At 38.6% G+C, this 25,349-nt stretch overlaps 1 protein-coding gene across 3 annotated transcripts in view; it reads left to right on the top strand.

Moving 5' to 3' along the window:
- The window catches only part of Ctnnd2 (catenin delta 2), an 843,915-nt gene that overhangs the window by 127,928 nt on the left and 690,638 nt on the right, over positions 1 to 25,349 (top strand). For all 3 annotated transcript variants that reach the window (XM_051151017.1, XM_051151020.1, XM_051151018.1), the window contains exon 2: positions 15,071 to 15,207. In XM_051151017.1, coding sequence (XP_051006974.1) covers positions 15,071 to 15,207 — 137 coding nt within the window. The remainder of the gene's footprint in view (positions 1 to 15,070; positions 15,208 to 25,349) is intronic.

Below are 25,349 nucleotides of genomic sequence, written 5' to 3' on the forward strand. Positions count from 1 at the left end.
AGTCATTTTTTTTACCTCCTTTATATAAACATCTATGTGAATTTAATATTTTTTAGAACAATTGTTAAGGCTGAAAGTGCAAACTTTCAATTGCACTTTAGTCTAAGAAACACAGCAATGGATTGATATGGAAACTCCCTGGAAAAAAAGAAAGAAAGGATAAGTTGTTAAATGTTTGTGCATTTGTGTGTGGGGGGGGGCTCAAAGTCTACATACCTACAGTGTTTATTTTTAGGTTTTTTAAAAACCTATATTTGGAGTTATAGGCATCCCAGACTGGCCTTGAACTTCCTATGTAGCTGAATATAAAATTGAACTTATTCTCCTGCCTCTATCTCACCAGCTCTGGAATTACAGGTGTGCACCAGCTCACCTGGCTTAATGCAGTACTGAACATTGAACTCAGGGATTCACGCAAGCTTTCTAAAGTGTTTATGTAATGGAGAATTTTAAATTCACAGAGAAACAGAGGGATAGAACGGGTCACTTAATTTTTGGCATACAGTTTTCTTCTTTGGACAGCTGTATAAAAACAAACAAACATTAATCTCAAGAATTTGCTATTGTGTCTTGATAACAAGCTCAGGGCAAAAGGGTTTTCCTACTGGAAAGAATGCAAAATTACTCCTTCAGCTTTAGAAAAGTAATGCAGGTACTGATTAAAATCTTACCTAACAGTCATCTTTAGAGATAGGGGAAGTTAATCAACAAGGCAGAGATAGAAACAAACAAACAAACAAAAAAACTAGTTAATCTAATTAACTATTGGACCTTTCAATTCAATAAAGGCATAATTCAAAAGTTTTTGTTCCATATAGAAAGATAAGTATTTCCTCCCACCTAAAAATCAATTGTTTTAGTTAAACAATAATGCCACAGTTTTTTTCCTAATTGTCAAACTTCCTTGCTTTAAGTTTGTTTAAATATTTTAATGCTAGTAACAGACTATTTTAATCACAACTATACATCGTAATATTTAACATTTTATTCAATATTATAATCCTGTGAAGCATGGAAAATAATGCATAGGAAGAAAAAGAAGGAAGCAGAAAATGGAAAACCTAGTGGCAGGGGGAGAGTTTTCCCAAAGGCAGACTCACACATGATACAGTGCTCCAAAAGGACAGATTTTGAGGTAGAAATAAATTTTCACATGCTATGTATTATTATTAATCTTTAAATAAATAATCCTACATAAGTCTTTACACTCATCAGTGACTTAGAAGGTAATGTAATTACATAAAAACAATTGTACATATGAAGAAAACTTGTTTTTTAATAACTTTGTTGAACCTACCTTTTCAGCAATAATAGTCTCTAAAAGGTGGCAGACTTCACAACATTGGGAAGGTCTTCTGGGTGATGACTGGATTACCACTTGCCGAGGCACTAAAAATTCTAAATGTTGATCATAGGATTCAAAGTCTCCAGATACACTTTAGGGATTTATTGCATAGAACAGTGGGTATAATTATAATATATGTTATGTTCCTAATATTTGCATTTCAAAAATAAAAATCTCAGGTAAATGTACAAATTTAATTCTTTTTTTTCCTTTTTTTTTTATTAATTTATTCTTGTTACATCTCAATGTTTATCCCATCCCTTGTATCCTCCCATTCCTCCCCCCCCCCATTTTCCCATTATTCCCCTCCCCTATGACTGTTCCTGAGGGGGATTACGTCCCCCTGTATATTCTCATAGGGTATCAAGTCTCTTCTTGGCTACTTGCTGTCCTTCCTCTGAGTGCCACCAGGTCTCCCCCTCCAGGGGACATGGTCAAATGTGAGGCAAGAGACGCATGGGAGAACAGCAAAACAAATTTAATTCTTTATGATCATTTTACAGTGCTAACATAGGTGATAACATACTAGTCTAGCCTATACAATATACATAATATTATTTGTTAATTAGAATTTTACTTAAAAGATATCTGATACTGTAGTGGCTAAAAATTGTAGCATCCTATCTCTGGCTCTCAAAAGCAATTAGTATCTTAAGGGTGCATCTCACTCACATGTACACCGACACACACACACACACACACACACACACACACAAGACAGATATCTTGGCCCATGCCTATAATTCCAGCTACATGGACGGACACTGATGTTGGCAGATTTCAAGTACAAGACCTGCCGCAAGGGTACAGTGTCAAGCCCACCTTGAGCAACTTAATGAAGCTCTAATAAAAAAAATATCTTGGAATATAGCTCCATTGAAGAGCACATGCCAGATACCACAAGGCTCTAGGTCTGATCCGCAGTATGGCAAAAACAAAAATAAAACAAAACCCCAAACACTTGAAAGTTAAAACAAATGAGTATAGTTTAAAAGTAAGACTTGTAATATAAAATACTTACGGCACTTGTGACCCCCAAAGTTAGCTCTGTCTGTTAAATGTTTGCCTAGCAAGCCCAAGGACCTGCACTCAATCCTCAGAACCAGGAAATGTGGTAAAAAATAATAATAATAATAATGCCAGACACACTGAGGCAGACTTGATATCATCTTGCTAGGGAGAAAGAGACAAGGGAGGAATGTCGACCACCCAATTTAGTGGAATTCCTAAGCTTCAGGCCAAGCCAGACTGCCTCAACAGAGGTGAATGCTTTCCTTATAATGACATTTGAGGTTGTCCTCTGGGTCCTTATCTACCTGTACTTAGGATTATTCACACCTGCACAGACATGGTCCACTCCCCCTCACACAGGCATTAAAGAAAAATGAATTATCACAGTGAAGCATTAATAATGATGCAGAATAACCAAAAATTTAGTGCAAAATATTGGACTGAGAAGATGGATACATTTGCTCAACTATGCTTATAGGAGCTTTATTCATAATAGCCAGAATCTGGAAACAACCTAGATGTCCCAGTAACCATTGGCTATATCTAAAATGTAAGGTACTAAGAAGATATTTAAAACAGGTTTTCTTAAATCTTAGACTCAACTTAATAATAATTTTAATACCTAGACAAGAACTTCATAATTTCCAAAGTTTAATAATGAGAACAGTTTCGAAACTGACATAATCCTTGAACAGATATTATTCCCTGTTCTGTCAATTACAGCGGGGCATGAAAGTGTTTTTCCCAATGGTATGGTAATTAAACCTGATCACTTTCAACTCCTTAGTCTGCCACAAATTGCAGCCATGGGTTTCCAACCCTAAAGCAACAGAGAATAAAGGAAAGTGAAGAGCAAAATTTGTCGTTAAAAGAAGTAAGTATTCCCATGTCTTTCTCGCTGAGGATTCTTTGTGAGTGTGCTTCATCAGGACCTCTGTGTGGTGTGTTGGTCAGTACAAGCTCAGAATGGTGGAATAACATTCTCAAAAGCCCAGCGGCTTTCTCGAGGCAATGCCTGTTTGATATCCCAGGTGGTGTTTCTAGTGGAGTAGAATAAAACTTGGGATGGGATAAACATTGAGATGTAACAAGAATAAATTAATAATAATAAAAAAAAAACTTTGGCTTTTCGTAGCCATTCTTCAAATGTCATGCCTCTACCATCCACACACAATGCACAGACCTTTCCTAGAGCAAGGGAAAACATAGAATGAAGATTCACGAACTGATTTTGAAATACGTTTACTCAACCAGGTGTGTTAGAGAGTGCATAAAATTCTCTTTGTCATAAGGATCGATGGCAGGCATGCTTTTGGGTCTGTATGAGTTTACTAAGCGCACAGCAAGCAAAGGCAAATGAATGCATGTCAAGTAGCAAACAAACTTCAGAGTCATCCAGAATCACCAAATTCAAATAGGCACTTAGAGCATCCAGAATCTGTGACTGTAGAATCCCATCTGAAGCATCCATTCAGACAGTGGAGAGTAGAGTGTGATCTCCCCAAAGATGAGCTTCTAGCTTCTTGTTTCTAAGATGAACATTTTTATACCATTGAATAAATCATAGTGACCACAATTGGAAATGGTTCATTTATTGTCTGTTTCCACATGTGCAGTGCTTTTGGTTTCTACAGTTTTTTTTTCTTCTATCCCCTTGTTACATAGCTAGGAAGACAGTATAATGCAAGAAACGGTAGTGCCTTCCAGGTTCCAAAGTCTACTTTCAAAAAGTGCATATTCTGTGGGATGATTTACAGTAGAGTTTGTATTACAGTATACATATTCATCTTCTCACGAGGCTGAGACAGGAGCATCTCAGGTTTAAGTTGAGCCTTCAGCTACAGAGTGAGTTCAAGAACAGATTGAGTAACTTGGTTAGACTGTCTCAAAGTGAAAAAAAAACACAAAAGGAGTGGGGATGTAGCTCAGTATTAGACCTGGATTCATTCCCACAGAGGACAAACATAGATAAATTAATAAATATATGAATAAGAAAAGTGCATGTAGCCAATCATAATCCTAGTATCATGTCTGGTTTTAATGAACTATTTTCCTAGATATAACTTACAACAGAGAACCAAAAGCAACATCCATTTCTATCTAGGTACAATTTCACACCATCTTGTGTTGGTAAAGAATGCAATTGTTTCAGGCTAGCAGAAAAACAGAAACAGGCTTATGTGTCTAATGACTGGTTTCAACTTGAACACATCACAAGAAGTGAACAGGACACGCCAAGAGACTGTCATAAAAATACTTTCAGAAAATGCATCCCTGAAAGCTCAGTGGCAGCCTTAGCTGGGTAATTGAGTGTTATTTGGGCATTCACCAAGGGGGAACAATTGAAACTGTAATGCATAAAGATATATTTTTATATATTTGAGGTGAAGTATTTGAATAAGATTAGACCATTTTAGAATATTAAAACATTTTGTTCCCATCACAATTCAAATAAAATAGAGCACTGTTTTATGCATATTTTATGAAAATTATAGAATAGATTCATGCAAATTAACAGGATATCCAAAAATATCATAAATATAGCAATAACATGAACTACTTTGTAAATGTGTGCAGTGTTCACTCTGGTCTCTAGAAGACACAAGTTAAATGTCTTATGATGCCATTTTTATACTCAACTAATCATTAATACATGTTCTTGTTGATTTCTCAGTACTCTTGGGCTTTTAATGAAGGATGGTTTCCTATTGGAAATGATGAGTTTGTGATGCTAGCCTGGGTGTGGGAAATCTCATGGCTCTCCAGCCTTTGACAAGGAGCTAAAAGCAGCTGAATTCTGCCAAGAGGGGAAGAATTAGTCTTCCCCAGGGACAAGATCCGTGATTGTTTACCCAGCAGCATGTGGTCAGCCCTAAAACACATACATGTAAGCAAAACTACATAAACTTATCAGGTTATACTTATTTTATATACATGTGGTGTGTGCATGTGTGCGTGCGTGCGTGCATGCATGCATGCGTGTGCCTGTGCGTGTGTGTGTATGTGTATTTAGCAATAATAGGCCGTGTATTTGAGGGAGGCATAAAAGAGGTTGGAAGAAAGAGACGGAAATGGGAACTGATGAAATTTTAATTAAAAATAAAATGAATTTTAAAATAAAATAAAAGCAAAGAATGAGCTTATAAGTCATAAACTTTAAGCAGTTACCTGGAATAGATCTGGAGGTTGAAGGAATGAGTGTCTGGCCTGCCTTGTTTGTGGTTCATTCCACAAGGTCTTTCAAGAGGGCTGTCAGAATAATGTTAGCGTGGCATGGAGCATTCAAGCACATAAGAACTGACACTCATCTCACTATTGGTCATTTGTTGGTATAGAACATACTGCCCAAGAATATAGACAAACTAATACTTATCTTTTAGTTTTGTTGGCCACGAATCTCATAGCAGCTTAGGTACATGTCTATGTGTCTATGTTTCTAATACTGTATCCATGAGGCTGTCATTCAGGAATTTGTCCTCTGAAGAGCACCTGGCCGACCTTCCACCATAACCCTGTTATACTACTACACTTGTAGGCATCTGATTTTGGCCCTTGATGGAGCAGGCTGTGATTTCTGTGTATATATACTTCTTCGTGGGGATGTTCGAACTTTCTTTCAATGTGACAGTTTGTTCCATGAGCAAACAGCACAAATGGAAGTCACAACAATTTTTTTGCCATTCAGTGTCACAATCACACATCACCCTTTCTACCATTTTCTTTTGAAAGAATCACCAAATATTGTTTACTCTCAGGGAAAGTGTGTTGATTCCAGTTTCTAAAGACAACAATACCAAAGGATTTGTCAGCATATACCCTATGAGAATATACAGGGGGAGGTAATCCCCCTCAGGAACAGTCATAGGGGAGGGGAATAATGGGAAAATGGGGCGGGGGAGGAATGGGAGGATACAAGGGATGGGATAAACATTGAGATGTAACAAGAATAAATTAATAAAATAAAAAAAAAATAATCACAGTCTCCTAAATAGCCTAAGAAAATATTTTGAATCTATTAGCACATAAAATGTGCATGGAGGTGAAAGGCAAATGTTTATCACTAATTGATAAATCCATATTTACACCATGTAGCACTGATGCCACCCCATCATTATAGAGGCAGCAATGCTCTACATTCTAAAGATTAAACAGGGGCTGAGGTATTGGGTCCCTACAAATGGAACACTTGAAGCACACAGAACAGCCATGAGCTTCAGGAGAAACCTCCTTTTCTCTAAACTCCTTATAATTTCCAACCTTGAACTTTTGCAGCCAGTTTTGAGATCCCAGCTGTATGTGGTCCTTATTACAATGCAGCATTATAGTTGGTTTTTTTCCCGGAGGTTCTCAACAGACGTTAATCTTTTGGAGGAAACAGTGGTGTAAAATAATGAAAGAAATGGGAGCATGATTCTTGAAAAGCAGACCTATGTTTCTATGGGCAGTGTACGGATGTCTCTGTGAATAAGTAGGCATCTGGAATGGTGATATAATGTGATGGTATTTGGTCATTACATTGTAGCTTAATGTTTGCTGTTTATGTTTTATATAAAATGATGCAAATTTGATCTTGATCATCAGTCTTTGAACCAAGAACACTTAAAAGCCTTGTAATTTCCAGAGTCTAAAGGCAACAAGAGTATCTTATGTCATTCATAATAAGCTGCTTTCAAGCATAACTTGCTTTATGCTAATGAGATAACTCTTGATGGGCCCCTCGGTAGTATTAGGATGGGAGTTGACTATCAGAGCAAACAGCTATGTCATTTTACTAATAGAAATTTAAGCCCTTCCTTAACCTCTAGGCCCAGGGGACAAATATTATTCAATTACCAAATGGTGAAATGGGTTAATATGTTATGGATTTGTAATAGATATAAAGACTCCAAATGATGAGGAGGCTCCCAGCCTCTCTAGGTTGAGAAATACATGCCTAAAGAGTCCCATGTCCCATACGTGCAGTCATCATCAAACCCCTACCCACATCTAGCCAGGGGACAGAACATTCTCCACAGTTAAGTGTAGACTGAGGACTGACTTTCACACGAACTCTGGTGCCTCATATTTGGCCATGTCCCCTTGATGGGAAGGCCCGATGGCACTCGGAGGAAGGATAGCAGGCTACCAAGAAGACTTGATACCCTAGCATCATATTCAGGGGGAGAAGGTCCCCTTCAGTCACAGTCATACGGGAGGGGAATGGGGTGAAAGCAAGAGGGAGGGAGGAATGGGAGGATGCATGGGATGGGATAGCAAATGAGATGTAATGTGAATTATTTTATTTTTCAATAAAAAATGTGGGAAAAAAAAGAGTCCCATGTCCCATTGAATACTATCAACCCCACGCAGAACCCTTCCGAATCTGGTCCTGTGAACCTCCATCTATGATCCTCCATTGTATAATTTGACTAGTGTGTTCCTAATAAATAGTAATAAGATAAAGGAAATTGAAGAACGGTGCCAATAACTAAGATTCTCATTTTTCAGAAAAGGGGAAATTTGTGATTAAATTCTGTAACTGATGCTTGATGATAGTAATGATATTTGCAAATTCAAAGACTAGACAATGGGAAACACAGGTTTCAAGTATAGTACTAATGACTGAGAATTATCTTGCTGTAGCATCCAATTGTTTTTTATTTAAAATTATCTACTGATTACACAGTATGATTCTTGAACATCTAAAATATAGTATTAAATGACTATATATTTATTCTTACTCAAAAAAGAATGTTTTCCTATTTTGCAAGTTTCATAACAACAACAAAACATAGAAGACACCATACCCATGAAGAGATGGTGAACGCTCACTGGACTTAATGGGTTTAACTAATTAGTTAATTACAAAGGAAGGAAATAAAATTGGGGAGAGCCTGAGAGGAATTTGCAGCAGGGTGAAGAATGCAAATTGTTAAGATAGGTTATATGGGCATATGGAACTTTCCAAAGAATGAATTTTTTTGTACAGTTACAATTTAGAAGCAACACTTTCTCACTTTGTTATTTTCTTAAAGTTATATGTTCTAGTAAGTAGGATATGCAGCTTAAGATTTAGACACTCCATTGTGTTTCCAATATTTGTCTTATTACCTCTGAAGACCTAAAGGAATATATTTTTTAAAAAGTATTCCAAGCCAATCAAGGCAACTAAAGTTGCATAATATTAGTAGAAACCCTTTCCTCTCTCATTAGCAATGGCCCTGTTGGGATGATTAAGTATGTTGTCGGACAATGACTGTTTACTCACAGTGCGAATTCTGACCTTGGAAGCTCACTGATTGCCATGAGGGTGGCGTGGGAGGGTGTCAAGTGGTTTCCAGCATCCTCAGCAATGGTGACATGTCACATGGATTTTTTTTTTTTTTTTTTTTTTGTGATCAACATGAAGGGCAAATTGCTGTAATTTGAGAGGACACTTTGAAGTAGGACACGGTAAGAACTCGATGCTGACCAGTATAGGGCCAGTGTTTGGTGCTTTCCATTTAATGGATACTGACAGTCAGAACTGGTAATTCACAGGAGCTAAACTTTTGAGGACTGGCTGCTGTGCATCATGGAACATGCTTTATAAACTGAGATTTCATCTGAAAATCCATAATTGAGTATAACAATAGAATATAAATCTACATATTATTTGAGATATGGTTAAAGAGAGTATTTTGGAAGGCGTATTCTATTCAATGTCAAACTTACATTGTCCATCATCTTGCATAGTCTCAAATATTAGCTGGGCGTTCAGACTGCAGGACCTGAGACAGGAATTCTCAATATTCTGAGACAGTGACAACCTCCAAGGACACTCACTGTGTAATATGCACTGTGTGGTGAGAGGTTTTTTTTTTTTTTCATTTTATTTTAAGTTTCAGCTAAAATCATATTCAACTAACCTGATATTCTTCACCACATAGTTCATGAGAACCTCTCATATATAGAAAGTCAAATATTAATGTTGCCTTGCCCATTTTATGCCCACCCCAATGCCATTTACTACATCTTAGTACACCCTGGTCAGCTTGGAAATGCATCTGTGTTGTCTTGAGGAATGAGTGTGGATGTTGATCCCAGAGGCGACAATCTCTAAGTTTTACTTAGTATGAACTTGAAATGCTACTTTATTATCATCACTACTTTCACTTCGATATTTCTGTTGCAAATGGAGGCACAGTCAGCTGTGTGACTAGCAAAAATACAGTGTTTGAGTACTTTAATATTTGGTGTATTGCCCAAGTGTATTAATTTGTCAATTTTACAAACCTGGAAAGATTTATAGGACTTTTTTCTTTTTACAACAGTTTTAGGTCTAAAATTTCTTGACATTTTTAAATAAGGCTGCTGATTAATTGCCACTATATTCCTATTTTGATGTATTCAATATACGCTAATCAAGTCAAGACTTTTTAGGGCACAATTCTAGGCACCGGCATCATAAATATGAATGCGACAGTTTGCAAGCTCAAAGAATCTGTGATTTAATTAGGAGACATAAACTTTACATTTACAGTGTTTCCATAAATTGAAGTGTATCTTTGATTTAATAGCACTTTCAGTTACAAATGACACAAAAGCCTATCCAAATAACTTAAAGGAGAAGGGGACCATAGCCATATCAAATATTGTCTCAATTTCAAAAACATTAAATGACCTTTGAAAGAAAATTCCAGAGGGGATAGTTAGATATCACAGTGATAAACGCAGTGCCGGAGGAGAGCTCACACATCAAGATAAAAGTGAGGAGGAAGTGATTCAGACTGTCTGGGGTTTCCCAGAAGGGCCTCAGAAAGGAAAAAAATGTATGGATGAAACAAACAAAGAGAAAGTAGTGGTCTCGGTGATGATTAATACACGCAGGAGAACGTTATGTAGGGAGGATTCGGTGTAGTAAGGTAAACTGTAATGATAAACGCGTGAGTGGAAGTACCTGTGGACCTGTGTCTTATCCTTGGGACCTATATGGTGGAAGGAGAGAACCAAGCCCTGCACATGCCTGTGTTCACACACATATCACACACACACAAGAGAGAGAGACAGCAACAGAGAGAGACAGAAAGAGAGAGAAATGATAAAAAAAAAAAAAAAACAGGTGTACATAGAACTACAACAATCTGTGTCTATACCAGTAAGGTGTGGTGGGGGAGGGGGCACTGCTGGAGTATGTAAAGCAAGATTTAAGATTGGAGAAACAAACATAGTTCAGACAAGGACCACTGCTCCCAAGGCCAGACTTTATGCTTTATACCAGTGGTTTGCAATTGTTTCAAAAGTCATTTATTTATTTGGTGTGGGGTGGGGAGCAGAGCCATGTGCACTCCAATAGCAGAGACATGTGCACTCCAATGATCCTGGAGATGTCAGAGGCCAGCCTGTAAGAGTCCACTGTCCTTCTGCTATGTGCATCCCAGGGATTGAATAGGCATCGAGGCTTCGCATCACACCTGCTGAGCCATCTCGCTGGCACCATTACATCGTTTTTAATGAAATGGAAGGAAAGAGAATAGAAAGTGTAACAAGTCACACTTTGTGAGGCTTAATATTTGATGAGGTTTTTTTTTTCCCGTAAAAATTGTGTCTATGTTCTATTGTATGATAATTTAAAATATACTTTCTGCTCCAATAACCGGAAAGCTCCTTTGCAAGTGTCAGAGTTCAAGGAAACAAAGAGAACAGACTGGAATGACCAGATGATTGACAGAGAAAACTGACTCTCCTGGTAAAGGTTGTAATTGGAGGAGGCGGATGCATGATTCTGGGTGATTTTTGTTACTAGTCTGCTAAGACATAAGGAACTGTGCTAAGCATGGTGTCTGTGGCGTTCCCAGGGAGCAGGAGATGACAGAACATGACCTGCATGGATGGTGGGCTTCTACTCACAGTAAACTTACAGGTCCTCGTTTGCATATCCAGACTCAAATGAGTTGGGCTTTTCCATGGTGGAGTGTAGACAAGGTGCGGTGACACGCAGCAGGAGGTTGTACTGCTGGCAATGGCTCGAGTGAAGGTTCTGGATTTCAGTCTTAGTGGGCTGTGCACCAGAAGCACACAATGTATAGATTTCCTCCTGTCAGTCGGTAATGACATATTCAGCATGTTACAGATGGGTCGCTGTCTAACGTAACAAACTCACAACCATTAGCAAAGTCAAAGCTGTCACGGCACTCTAAGCTTGAATGCTGCCTGCAATTTCATTTTCCTTGATCTTCTCATCTTAATGTATTCAGTCTAGCCTTTCTTCTTTGCCATACTCCACTTTTCTGCTCCTCACTATTCAACCTTCTGCCGCGTTTCGCCCTCTCTCTGAATGCTTAGATTCCGGAGATCTTGATTGCACTGGAGGAAGTTGCCAGCTCTCACTGTGAACTTTTTCTGGTGGTTGACTTTGTCCACCTCCGGGTTAGTATTGGCATCTCAGGATTCGGGTGCAGAGCTGCTCACCGTCAGCTGCTCACCGGTTTTACTCAAAGGATCACTTTTTGCAAAAATAAATATTTGGATACCTTGTTGACAGATTCCTTTTGGCTATGTGGAAACAAAGTATCTCGTACTTAAAAGGAAAAGTATCAAAAGAGAGGAGGCCCCTCCTTTCTTATAGTCCTTGCTGTTCTAGAATGTGGTTGTGCAACTGCCTTTCCCTGTTGTAGCCTCCACAGGCCCTTCCATTTGACCTACAGATGGAATGTATGCCACTAAGAAACAACACAGACCTTAGGTGTGTGGCGATATTGAGTTTGGCTCCACCTTCCTTGATGAACAGCAAACAGGTCATGCAATGATACAGAATGTGTCTGTAGCTCTCCCAAGCTGTGATTCCCACAGGTATAATGTCTCTGAGCGCACAGGTAGAACACTTATCCTTAGTTTGTCGTGTGACTGGATGCAGTACTCACCCCAACAGTTCCTCATGCTGCCATCACGTGTTCCATCAAAGTAATGAATTGCAGCTGGGATTGTGAATTCTTCAAGTTCCTGTGTGGAAGTGTCCATCTCCAGACCCCCAGGCTTGGCTCTTGCTGTTCCGTGTTCTGAATATCGTGCAGTTTCTCATGCTTTCCGTCCCTCAATAGGATGCTGCATGCAGTTTTTTCTGGATTCTGTTTTCATGTATTAAGTCTCAAAAGGCTGTTTGATTGATGGTTGTACCTTAGCAGCCAGATAGCCAGGATTCACGACTGTAGGGAGCCGACTGAAGCCAAAGCCCTCAACTAGTCTTAGGATTTCTGAAAATCTTTCCTAAGACAAAATAAATCACTCAAGTACTGTATAGAGAAGTGCTTCCAACGAAAAGCCCATTTTGCTTATGTTACATGCTCTAGTAAGCAGCCTTTATTGATTTTACTCTAATAGTTCGTACATTAACTCAACAGATATTAACTGGCTGCTATATATCAACTGCTGAGCTAGGTTTGGCAAATTGAACACAGATCAAGACAGATCACACTTCTATCCTAATTACTCAGTTTTGACAGTGTCTAGCTATTATCTTGTTTATATTTTGACAAGCAGTTATTTTAAATTTTTCTTTTAAAGGACAGAAGAAAAGAGAGATGTATTTTATGGGTGCAGAGCTAATCTGATGGAGGACAGTGTTTTGCCTTTCTTTGTAATGACATATTATTTACACATTTAGGATTCAGCTTGAATGTCCACAGTGATCACCAAATGAGGAGTGTGATGTTGGTGTTTTGGTGCTAATCTGTACCAGCCATCGATTCTATATGGTTTTCTTTTCATAAAGATGTTAATGCTTATTCTTAAAGTCTTTGAAGTATTGCAACTGGGGTAAAAAATAGAAAGTTAAACATTGAAACATATTAAACTTTTAAACATCAAGTTGCTCATATCCATACATATTTAAATGGCAATACTTGAAGTGCTTCATTATTTAGTATTAATTTGATGTGAGTGATGATCCATTATGAAAGGACTAATGGAAGTAAAGCCGTCTGTTATTGCAGTGTGTTTGTGTTTTAGAGCAGGAGCAGGAGTGTGCTTTTGTGAGCTGGCTGGTCTCCACAGCGGCAACACAGGGATTCTAATGTGGTGCGAGGAGGAGTCCAGGGGAGTGATACGGCTTTTATTGAGTTGAAGTCATGTGTTGAAAGTAGGGAAGAGAATGCCAGAAGATGTGTAGACATCTTCCAGGCGATACTACAAAGCAGAAACCACCCAAGAGCTGGTTGGTCAAAAAGTGCAGTGAGAAATTTGAATGGCACATTTTTATAATATATATCGGGTAAAATGATGCAAAATGAGTTTTCTTAGGTTTTCATATCTCAATATTGTTAAATAACTGTAATGTATAACATAGAGTAAGATCATCTATGGAAATTATATTTCAGTATCAAAGCTAGGGTGTTCAGAGTGGGATAGCAGAGAATACTCTGATTAAGTCAACCGCACTGGCCCCAGAGGGACATGAAATACAGTTGCATGGGTTTGAAAATTACTTTTATTCCTCCTTAGCCTTTTATTAGGAGTCCACAGTTAGATGTTGTCATCGTTTTCTAATGCTTCCTGCATTGGTGACCATTGCTAGAGGAGATAAGCATCTGAAAAAGTAGTCTGTTTCTTAATCCATTCAAGCTGCCAGTGATGGAGTGCTTGCCTGCTGTGTAGAAGACCCTGGGTTCAGTCCTGAGCACTACTAAAATACATACATATGTACACACACACACACACACACACACGCACACACACACACACACACTTATCATCATCATCATCATCAAATCATCATCATCTCTCATGGTTATAGAGAATCAAGAAGTCCAAGGTCAAGGCATGGCAGAGTCAGTGTCTGGTGAGGGCCTACATCCTTGTGCATAGATGATTCTTTTCACTGTTTTCATATTATGGGATGGGGAGGGGTCCTTTTTGGTCCTCTTTACAATAGCACCAACAAGTTCATTTGAGTTTTTACCCAATAGCCTAATCAATTACCAAAGGCCCCACCACCTAATGCCATTACCTAAAGAGGTAAAATTTGAATTTCTGTAAGTTTGACCAATATAATGGCACGAAAGTAACTTTGGAGAATTTTATTTTAAGCCTGGATCAGTGTGTTCATTTTGCATTGGTGCTAACCTGGGTTGAGTTTCTGTTTTTTCCTTCATAAATTCAGACAAAACCAGCTGAAAAATAAAAGGGTCCCTGCTTGGTGTAAAGGCATGTTGTCTGCTCTCTGTCAGGATGTGAATGTCATAAACTATTAGTGGGATGGGCCGGCTGTTTAATGCACTTCACAATACCAACTAAGCTTCTTTCGGGTACCTCTTTAGTTACTGATAATAATTGCCCATTTACGTTGTGTGATTGCTTTTCCTTTAAATGGGGATATGTACTAGATCGTCTTCTGAGTTGAAAATATACCAAGAGAATAAAGTGATGAATCCGTGTAAGACAGATGCCAATCTGTAATTATATTAGATCCTTAGACCCAGTGTTTTGTCCCTTTTCTCATCATTATAATCTTGCTTCTACCTTATCGTAATGTGTCATCCTATGTACCAGATGACAGAGCACAAAAGTGTGCCTGTGCTACCTCAGACTTGTTCAGTCGGCCTTGATACAAAGTGACATTTGATTTGACTTCATTGTTTCATAATTACGTCACACTTGTCAGGACAGCCTGTCACTTTCACTCTTCCAACTATACTCGTCATAGCTGTGTCTGTTTACAGTGCTGTCTGGCTGGTCTGAACTTGTTCTCTTGTGTTATAGGAGCTATGCCTGTCCCGGACCAGCCTCCGTCAGCCTCAGAGAAGAACAGCTCCTTGAGCCCAGGCTTGAACACCTCCAATGGGGACGGCTCTGAAACAGAAACCACCTCTGCTATTCTGGCCTCTGTCAAAGAACAGGTAGACGCTTTCCATCTATGTGGCGTTCGTGGGGGGGGGGCATGTAAAAATGGCTTCTTTGGGTGGACATGGTTGCTCACTTTGCTTGAGAATCATATCATGCTAGTGCTTGTTACATAAAAAATACTAAAATGAGCTTCCAGTTGTTCCTGAGTTCATGTGTTACTAAGGATTTAGGTAGCTTTCTGAAAAACATAGTCGAACATAAGGAGGAGGAATGCACTCATGTAGGTGGACTTTTGGAAAATATGTTGATCAACTTGACATGTGTTGTTCTGGAAGGTTTCGGGTGAAATAGTTGGTGTGCGGAAGATATTTTCTAATAAACTCTCAATATTTACCCAGAAAGATAAAAATCACCACTATGTTGATAATAGTTGAGTATCGCAGTAGGTGAAAGGAAATTGCCCTTCTGGTGTTTCTTTGTGACTAGTCATATTTTTTAGAGGTGGGCAGAAACTGGATCTCACTGGTACATTAAAGATTGTGTGAAAACATAAATATTTGAGAGTTCAAGGAAAAAATCTATAGAATTCATCATATAAAACATGTTAGTTACAATACAGGAAAATTCAACAGCCTTCCCTGTCAAAGTCATCAAAATATAAATAACTTCTCAAACATGACATCACTCTAAAATGAATAAATAAGTAAAATCCAAGTGTGAGATTTAAAAGAAACTGTTCTATGAAAGCTATGTTTCTTCTAATTCAAGGATAGCAGGTGATTACAGATATCTGGATCAAGATTCGTATTTAATCCTGAGGATATGCTGGAGAATAAAGCAGGATTCTTAATTTTTTTAAGTGTAGTTGACATGTAACTTTTGTACTGATATAGAGAATACAGTAGAATAGCTGGAAACAAGCCCTGAATAATCTATAGATTGCTAATAAGCTTGTCCACCTGTAGTATGAGATGAATTAACTAGCATTTCTAACTGTGATGTGAATTCAGGCTTTTATACCCCAGTTATTTTGAAGTTAATGATGAATTCTTGCGTACTTTACACTGTGGTGCGGTAGAACATTAGAGCAATTCTTTGGTTTAATTAAATTCTGGTGTCCAGTATTCTACCTCGCTGTCCCTGCACACTCTGGTCTCTGAGGACCTTGCTCTGCTTTCTGTTCGCTTTGAGTTGTTTTCTTCCATGATGCTAGAGCTTTGCAAAAGCAGGAATGCTGTGGCACAGCACAGCCCCAAGGTGGGGCAGTGAAGAACTAACTGTTCTGTATGCAGAATGAACCGCTGCGCTGCAGACGGAGCAGATGATGCTTAATCAGAAGGGCTGATTAGATAAAGTATAAGAAGCCACCTATGTGTCAATCTATTGGTAGAACTAAAAGGGGATGCCATTGAGAGGAAAGATCGATGATACTGTCAGAAGTGTCCTCGCTTCAGGAACTGTATGGCTAAATAGGTCCACAGAGAAGAGCTGAATAGATCGATTTATAGTCTAGAGTGAGAAAATATTAAGTAGCAGCATGAATTTGCTAGTGAAAATCCCACTCATGTGTTTTCCGGTGTCTGTAAGGAATAGTGGACGTGGACGCCAACAGGGGCCCGTGACGTGGGCGCCAGCAGGGGCCGTGACGTCGGAGCCAGCAGGGGCCCGTGACATGGGAGCCAGCAGGGGCCTGTGACGTGGGAGCCAGCAGGGGCCGTAACGTGGCAGGTTGTGGAACGTGAGGTGCTTCCTCACTGCGGCCGAGCTTGCCTGGTGTCTTACTTACCTTTGAACTGGAAGTCCTTCCTGACTTTAGTTCAGTGACAAAAATAAGAAAAGGAAGGTGAAAACTTAGCAAGAAAATGGCAAGACAGACATGCCTGATGACACAGTGTTTTATGGTGGGACTCTTTCATAGTATAATTTATAATGAGTGAAAGTCATGCCATGTCAAGGTCCTGTGTGGAAAAACTTGAGGTCATTCACAGTCTTGCCATCCCCCAAAGAGACACATAAAGTTAGACGATTGTTTAGTTGTTGTTTTGACGTAGCCTTGTGTAACCCAGTCTGGGCTTAAGCTCACTTTGTGTCTAAAGAAATTGACTTTGAGTTTCTGATTCCTCTGGCTAGAATTACAAGCATGCACCAACATGCTTGGTTTATCAGATTCTGAGGATTGGATCCAGTGTTTCTTGCATGCTCAGCACACGCTCTACTAGGTTACATGTCCTGCCCATGTTTAGGCAGTTGTGAACTATTTGTTCACAAATTATATTTTAAAATCTTGTGGATGTATGAATATTTGAAGATTCAAAGAAGGATGGCGTCTACTTTAGCAAACACACTTATCAAAGTACTGCATAAATGGGTGCGAATAGGAAGCTGTATCTGTGTAGGGGATAAGGAAGGCCTTATTACAGATTCAGATGGGAGGAAGGACCCAATTCCTCTCCAGATAGTATTTCAGTTTACCACAGAGGAGTACTTAAATAATGTCAGTGCGAATCAACATCTTAAATAAAATTATTGACTTACAACATATAGAAAAATGTCCAGGGGAAAACAGTGCAGCCATAAACATGAAAAATAAGCATATCTGAAGAAATATGGACAGATAGTTGATAGAAGGCAGTGGGAAGGAGGGTGGTTAGGCAGAAAATGCAAATTCTCAGGGAATGTGTGATGTGTGAGGCAGTGGAGTAGTAACAATAATAAGGTTAACTAATCATTAAAATTTTTAAAAAGTTGGCTGAGAGATGTCTCAGTGGGTAAGAGCACTGGCTGTTCTTGCAGAGGACCTAAGCTCCATCCTCAGCACTGACATGGCAGTTCACAATGGTCTCTGCGGCTCTAAGGAGTCTGTGTCCTCTTCTGCCATCTGCAGGCACCATGAACATGGTGCACATATATAAAGGCAGGCAAAACAACTCATATACATAAATTTAGAATAAAATTATTTAGTTAAAAGTAGAAAATATCCAAGAGGAAATATGTACCACAGTGTCAGAAAATGTTGATAGGGCTAATATAACACATTTTAAGGTTGATGAGATAATGAATAGACAAGACTAGAAAACTAAGTAAGCCATAAACACAACATTCACAGAAGAAAATACAAATAAGCTATGGGTTTGTATTTACCTTTGCATGTACTCACTGTGAATGCTGAATTTGAAATACAAACAAATTCTTGTTTGAGTCTATCAACCAGTGGGGGGAAAGTGATATTTTTCTAGCTAGTTGTTAAGGTGTAAGGAAATCCTCCTTCCCCCCCCCCCCCAAGTTAAAGTGAATTGCTGTCTGTTTTCTTTGGTCAAATGATCTGTTTGTATGAACTGGCATTGGAAGTGACATTTTAAATAACCATTAAGAGTGCTGAGTCCTTCAAAGTTTAGACATATCTTCTACAATTTCAGATCCTATTTATTATTTATCTGTCTGTCTATCTATCTATCTGTCATCTGTCATTATGCCATATGTATCATCTATCTGTCATCAAGCCATATCTACCTTTCATCTATCTATAAATTATCTATCTATCTATCTATCTATCTATCTATCTATCATTTATACATGTATATTTCATATAGATAATCTGTCATCAACCTAATATGTAGATATTTAATACAATGATTATTAGGGGGGGTCACAAAAACTACAACAATATTGCCTAGCAAAGAGTTGAAGCAATAACAAACTTTTTCTGTTAATTATATTAGCATTAATAAACATGAGTTGGAGCTATATGTGCAGCATTTAAAAACAAAATTATGAGACATTGTATAAGGAAATTATCTATGATAGTGTTAGCATCTTTTTTAAAAAAAGAGAATAAACTAGGATTTAAAAACAAATAGTTGAAACTGGTTGGATAGGGAGTTGATGATCTCAGAGGAGTTGAGGAAGAGGAAAGAATATGATCAAAATATATTATATAAAAATAATAAACAAATAAACTTTAAAGTTACATGTCTCTGCTCTTCTAGAGAAGGTAGCAGGAAAAGGAAAAAGGTGTTAACTGTGATTGTTGTGTGTGATTACTTAGGCAGATATGTGACTATCCTGTGTTCATAGAGGTACAAAAGTCAGAAGTTAGTGTGTGGACTTTGTAAAATAAATATTTGTAAGATTTTATCACTAGGAATTGCGCTTCAGGCCGAGATAGTGTTGGATCAATATTGAGAACTTAGATGATGCACGTAATGCCAACTTCATTGCTGTAAATAAAATAGCTTCAACACCCCCTCCCCACGTGTACACGCTTTTTTCCATTATTGAGGTTGAGTCCAAATTCCCATTCATACAAAGCTAGGCCAGTAACACTGAGATACACTTCTACTCTCAAAATTCTTGAGGCGGAGAAAAATATAATAAAAACCTCAGAATTGATTTTTCTAAGTAATTAAAGAATTCAGTGTTTGGCTTTGAGGAACAAAATTAAGAATCTTTATAGTAGTTGATTAAAATGAGAGGGAATCAAATTCTTTCCTGGGAACTTAACAGAGTGAGCTGACGGGCCCAGGGGAGGCTTGTGATCTGATGTGCAGTGTTTGGTTAGGTGGGATGAGAAACCCACAAGAAAAATATAGAAACGTTCTTAGGGTGGCTTGATACAGACAGCCCATCACTTCTGCATTGGGAGATTTTAGTACTAAAGCAATTATAAGCATTGTTTTGTCTCTTCCTTAAGTATAACTTTTATCCATACAGTTTAAACAAATTAAACACTACGAGTTTAGAAAGAACTGGTTTTCATGTGTATGTATCCGTGTCTGTGTAAGTGTATGCCGTTGTTGCAAGTGCCCTTGAATATCAAAAAAAAAAAAAAAAAAAAGTATTGGCTCTGCTGCTGCAGTTATGGGTAGCTGTGTGACACCATCATGGATACTGGGAACTGATGAAATCTTCTGCAGGACCAGTACATACCCTTAACTGCTTAGCCTCCTCTACAGCCCCAAGTTATGCGTTTTCGTCATTAGCAATAACATATACAACATATCTCTGTATTTTTTTCATTTAAAGAATATAAATTTTCTGCTTTCTATAGGTAATTATGAAAACTGGCTTTCTTGAGTAGAACTTCAAGTATGATATTTTATGATATTACATCATGTTCTAATCCAGTCTCTTTTGGAGTCATTCATTCCTGCAACATGGAAGTCATTCTTTGTACAGCAGGCATATGCCCTGAATTATCATGCAGAAAGTTGAATAATTCATTAACCCATCTAGAAAACACCCTAAGAACTTTATACTGTCCGCAGACAATGCAGTAATATGTGCAATGAAAATCAGTAGAGAGTGTTCATTAGGATAAGTTGTTAATGGGACTTAGGCTGGTCGTTAACGTTGAATGGAAATAAATTCTAGTTTCTAACCACAGATTGAAACACAAGCCATGATGCGCCATGATTTATAAAATGCTCACTACCTCACAGGAAGGCATGAGTGAAATGTCTGTAAGATGAGTCCTTGAGCGCAGCAGTCATGCATTGTTCAACACGAATGTGCTCATTGATTTTCCTCTATGTCGCAATTTCCTATCTTGATTGCCATTTAACTGGTGGATTTTCCACTTTCATTTTAGCATAAGTAGAACCATGATAGATGATTACTTAAATCCCATGGATATGTTTCCTCGTCTCAGAATCCCTGCCTCATTTCCAGCTGTTACCAAGCCTCTCCTCCTATGAGGTTTTTGAGAGACACCTAATCTTCACTTACTGTCCTGTAATTGAGTGCGCCTCACCAAGGGAATAGGGAGGGATGGAGTTCATCGTGTGGTGAGGTTGTGAGGCCAAATATTTGGATAAACAACAGATGGTCATGGGTACCTTCCTTGATGTCAAAAGACATTATTCAGTAGTGTTGATCAGGACCCTACTGTTTGCTCAGGGTTGTGATATTCGTGTGGTTCTCGGGTTTGGAATCTGCCTTCATGACAGATATGTGATAGTTTTAGAATGCAAGGATGGCTGGGAGCATGTGGGTGAGAAGGCTCAGGTTTTCTTTCTGAGTCTTACACTGCTTGGTGAGTGAAAACAATCACTGACCGAAATGCTGATAGAGACAATGGATAACTGGAAAGCAACCATTGATAATGCCAAGGCTCTTGCAAAAAATCATAGAAATGAGAAAATTGAATAAAAAAGGGAGGCAGCACACCTCATATGTGTTCCCTTCTTACAGCTGGTGTGAGATGGAGCTGTGAGGAAGGCCTGGCACTCTCTCCAGTGTGAAAGAGAGAGAGAGGAGAGAGAAGGGGAGGGAGGAAGGGAGGGAGACGGGAAAGAGAGAGAAAGAGAGAGAGAGAGAGACGGAGGGAGGGAGGGAGAGAGAGAGAGGGAGGGAGGGAGGGAAGAAGGGAGGGAGGGACGGAGGGAGGGAGAGAGAGAGAGAGAGTTTATTCCTCACTACCAGAGAATAAGCTTGCCTGCCTGTGACCTTCTGAATCTCTCTTAGACAACAACTTATATCCAACCATGCTTTACAGCAGTTGCCTCTGTTTTATTTGCCTGCTCCATGGCTGGGATTACAAGAGGGCTAGCACACGTACCCAGCATTTCAGTAGGTGCCAGGAACCCAGACTCCGGCCCTTGCCATGGCATGGCTAGTGCTTTTTCTTTAATCCCTGGAGTCATCTCCCCAATCCTCCAAGGTGTCTTTTTGTATAAGGCAGAAGAAATTAATTGAGTTTTACATTCTTAGGTTGTGCTTATTGATATTTTCAAACCACGTTAGCTAGGCAAATGGCTTTTGAAGTAATTCTATCAGTTACATACACTGAAAAGTGACCAGGACGCACATGGTTTCTAGGTACATGCTAGTCTGTTTAAAGACATTTTCTGGGAATGTTTACCAGGCTCCCACTGTGTGCTCAGGGTTGTGATGACATAGGTCAATTCTTAGACTTGGAGTTTGCCTTCATGACAAGTAATTGATGAGTTTGTAATGTAAACATTCCAAAGTTTTACGCCTTATTAAATTTCAAAAGATTTATACAGAAAGGCACTTAAAGTTGTGAATATTCTTAGGTACTGGTGCCTTATTGCTGAACCAATTTTACTTATTCTTCCAGTATCACAAACATTGTAAAGAATATTCCTGATCTTAATGGTATTTTATGGGCCAGTGTTCAGTATGCTGATGACTCCTAGATAGGAAAAATAGTTCTCTTGTTTCTAGTCACTTACTCTATTCAACTTGAAAAAAGGAAAAGACAGGAATAAAAGCATTTCTGAGTTTTCACTCTGACCAAACCACTCTGCTGTATACTTGACATATAGTGTACCATAGGAAAATATATGTAAATTATGAGAGAAATCCCCCCTCTTCTGTGACTCACCCTTGAAAGCCCATTTCCACACTGGAGTCAGCCTGACTATTCCCCAACCAGTTGTCTTCTTGTTAAACCTTTATGATTCAAATACATGGTAAGCACATCTCCCAATCAACTCCAACTCTGATTCAAAACCTTTCTAATTTTATGTAAAACTAAAAGAAATTTCCATATTTCGTTCTGATCCATCAGAAGATGTCATACCTCCTTTTTTCATAGCGTCTACATTTATAATTTTAAAGAATGTTAAGACTATAGAAAAAATACTATTTTAAAGATAAGATTATCTCTTACCCTTATAAAATATTCTTTTAATTACTGTTCCCCAGTTCTGCATATCGTTGCACAATCTCTTGACATAATTAGTGTTACTGAGAAGACAGCTGTAGCACCGATAACACAATATGGAATATGACTGAGCCCTGCTAAGCATCCTCCAAACAGTATTTTGGAAAAGCATTTTGTGAAAGTAATGACAGAATTATTATCCATGGAGAAAAGGAAATTAAAACACCTTTGGGAAAGGTCAAGAACAGAGAGGATTATCTGCAGAAACCAGTGAACTTTAGATTCATTTAGTCAGAAAGGCGAGGATTATACATACCATAGTGCTTGCAGGGAAGTTTTTCCACATGTCAAAATTAAAAAGAAAGTTACTTTAGTCTTGACTTTTAAACTTTGTATCTTGTTTCGAGCTTAGCAAAGATCAAGGAGGATGGTTGCCCCTACACTTTCTTACTAAATCAGCTGCTGCTTTAGGAGCAGTGTGATTTTCAGGGTGTGGATTCAAATGTGAACGCATGACTGGAAGCCTACGTAGTGGGGGGGGGGGTCTCAGTAGTTTAAAATACACTTTATAACAAAGACAGGACAGAACCTCAGAGCAAGACCTACGGTCACAGACAAGGATGATGGGGCTGTGACGAGTTCTGTGTTCTGGAGTTCTGTGGACAGAGGAAAAGGACAGAATGGTGAGCCTATTGATTCCATGCACCTGACGGGGGATGAGTAAGCCTAGAAATGAGGGAGAAACAAGGTAACAAGCTATCAGAAACTGGGGAGTTAATGCTACCCATAACACTTAGGAGACAGTAAATGTAGACACACCATCTTTCTCTTCCACGCTGACCCCAGCTCATTTATATGTGCTTTGTTATGCCCTATGAGGATTTCATCTTTGTCTCCTAAAATATATTTTTTCCAAAAGTTTCTGAATGCATCTCTCCTCAGTACCTTCCTATATCTACTCATCTGTTTGAAAATCTCAACTCCATTCTAAGAGTGAACACATTGGCTGTCCTTGTACCCCTTTCTCTATAACTGTCCATTGTGAAGATCATATGACACCAGAGGCTGTGACAGTTCAGCTTTGCATGCTAAGTAGGAAGGATGCTTTCAGCACATAGGGTTCTGAAAAATGCTTCAGCACCTCTCATTGTTCTTTCATGTTTTCAAATGAAAGCATTGTTAGTATTCATCATGTGAAATCATATTAAATATTTTCAATGTGATATTTTAGTGTTCTATGCATTCCATGATGAAGGTGACCATTGACAATTATGGGAAATCTACAAATACCAAAATTTTCTTCTTTGAGTTTTATATCAAAGTATGATTATTGAGATACAATGTTTATTTTGCTTGATAACCTTTTGAACCTATCTTTACTAACTTGACATATCACTAGTATTTTTATATCATTAAATATTCTTTTTAACCTTTTTCTAATAGATATGAAATATAGAATCATTGTGACTCATTTAATAGTATAATTTTATTTGAATTTTATACTGTTGGGCTTTTCAGTTGATTCAGTTTTTTTTTAGTATGAACAATGTAGCAGCATGTCATACTTCCCTGTACATAAGTCACTGGGTCTGCTTCGACAGAGTCAGCCTGGAGCTAAGTTTTGAAAAAGAGTTTAATGACCCTTACAAACTCACTGGGAAAATATGTCATACTTAATTACTGATAAGGGCCTTGGGCAGGACAACAAAAGAGGAACTATTGGCGTATAAAAATCAATGCCTCCTAAGTGTTTTTTTTTTTTTTTTTTTCAGAGTAGAAAATGAACACATAGCAGTCCAAAGAGAGTAAACAGGCAAAGCACTTGTTCCTCAGGGAAACAGAGCCAAATTCTGCCAGCTTAGGATAGGCTTGTTCACAGCTCAGATGTATGGTAGGAATAACTGAGGTAACACACAACTTATTATAGAACCAGGAGGCAATTTGAAACAGTATGTCAAATAAAAATGCTTTTATTATTTTTTAAATTTTATTAATTTATTCAGATTACATCTCAATTGTTATCCCATCACTTGTATCCTCCCATTCCTCCTTCCCTCCCGCTTTCACCCTATTCCTCTCTCCCCTAGGTCTAAGACCAAGGGGGATCTCCTCCCCCACTATATGGTCATAGGCTATCAAGTCTCATCTCAGTAGCCTGTTTATTCTTTCTTTGAGTGCCATCGGACCTCTCCACCAAGGAGAGGTGGTCAAATATGGGGCACCAGAGTTCATGTCAGAGTCAGTCCCCGCTCTCCACATAACTGTGGAGAATGTCCTGTCCATTGGGTAGATCAGAGCAGGAGTTCGATGTTTACTACTTGTATTGTCCTTGGTTAGTGCAATAGTTTGAGCAGACCCCCCTGGGCCCCGATCCACACATCAAGATGTTCTTGTTGTAGGTTTCTAGGACCCACTGGATCCTTCTATTTCCCCAACACTTATATTTCTCTTTACTAGAGTCTCAGTAAGATGTCCTCACATCTATCCCTATCTCCTGGTAAGTGAAGACTTTTATGGGACATGCCTTTTGGGCTAGTGCCCAATTATAAGTGAGTATATACCATGTGA

This window comes from Acomys russatus, chromosome 9 (assembly GCF_903995435.1).
Source record: "Acomys russatus chromosome 9, mAcoRus1.1, whole genome shotgun sequence".
Classification (NCBI taxonomy): Eukaryota; Metazoa; Chordata; class Mammalia; order Rodentia; family Muridae; genus Acomys; species Acomys russatus.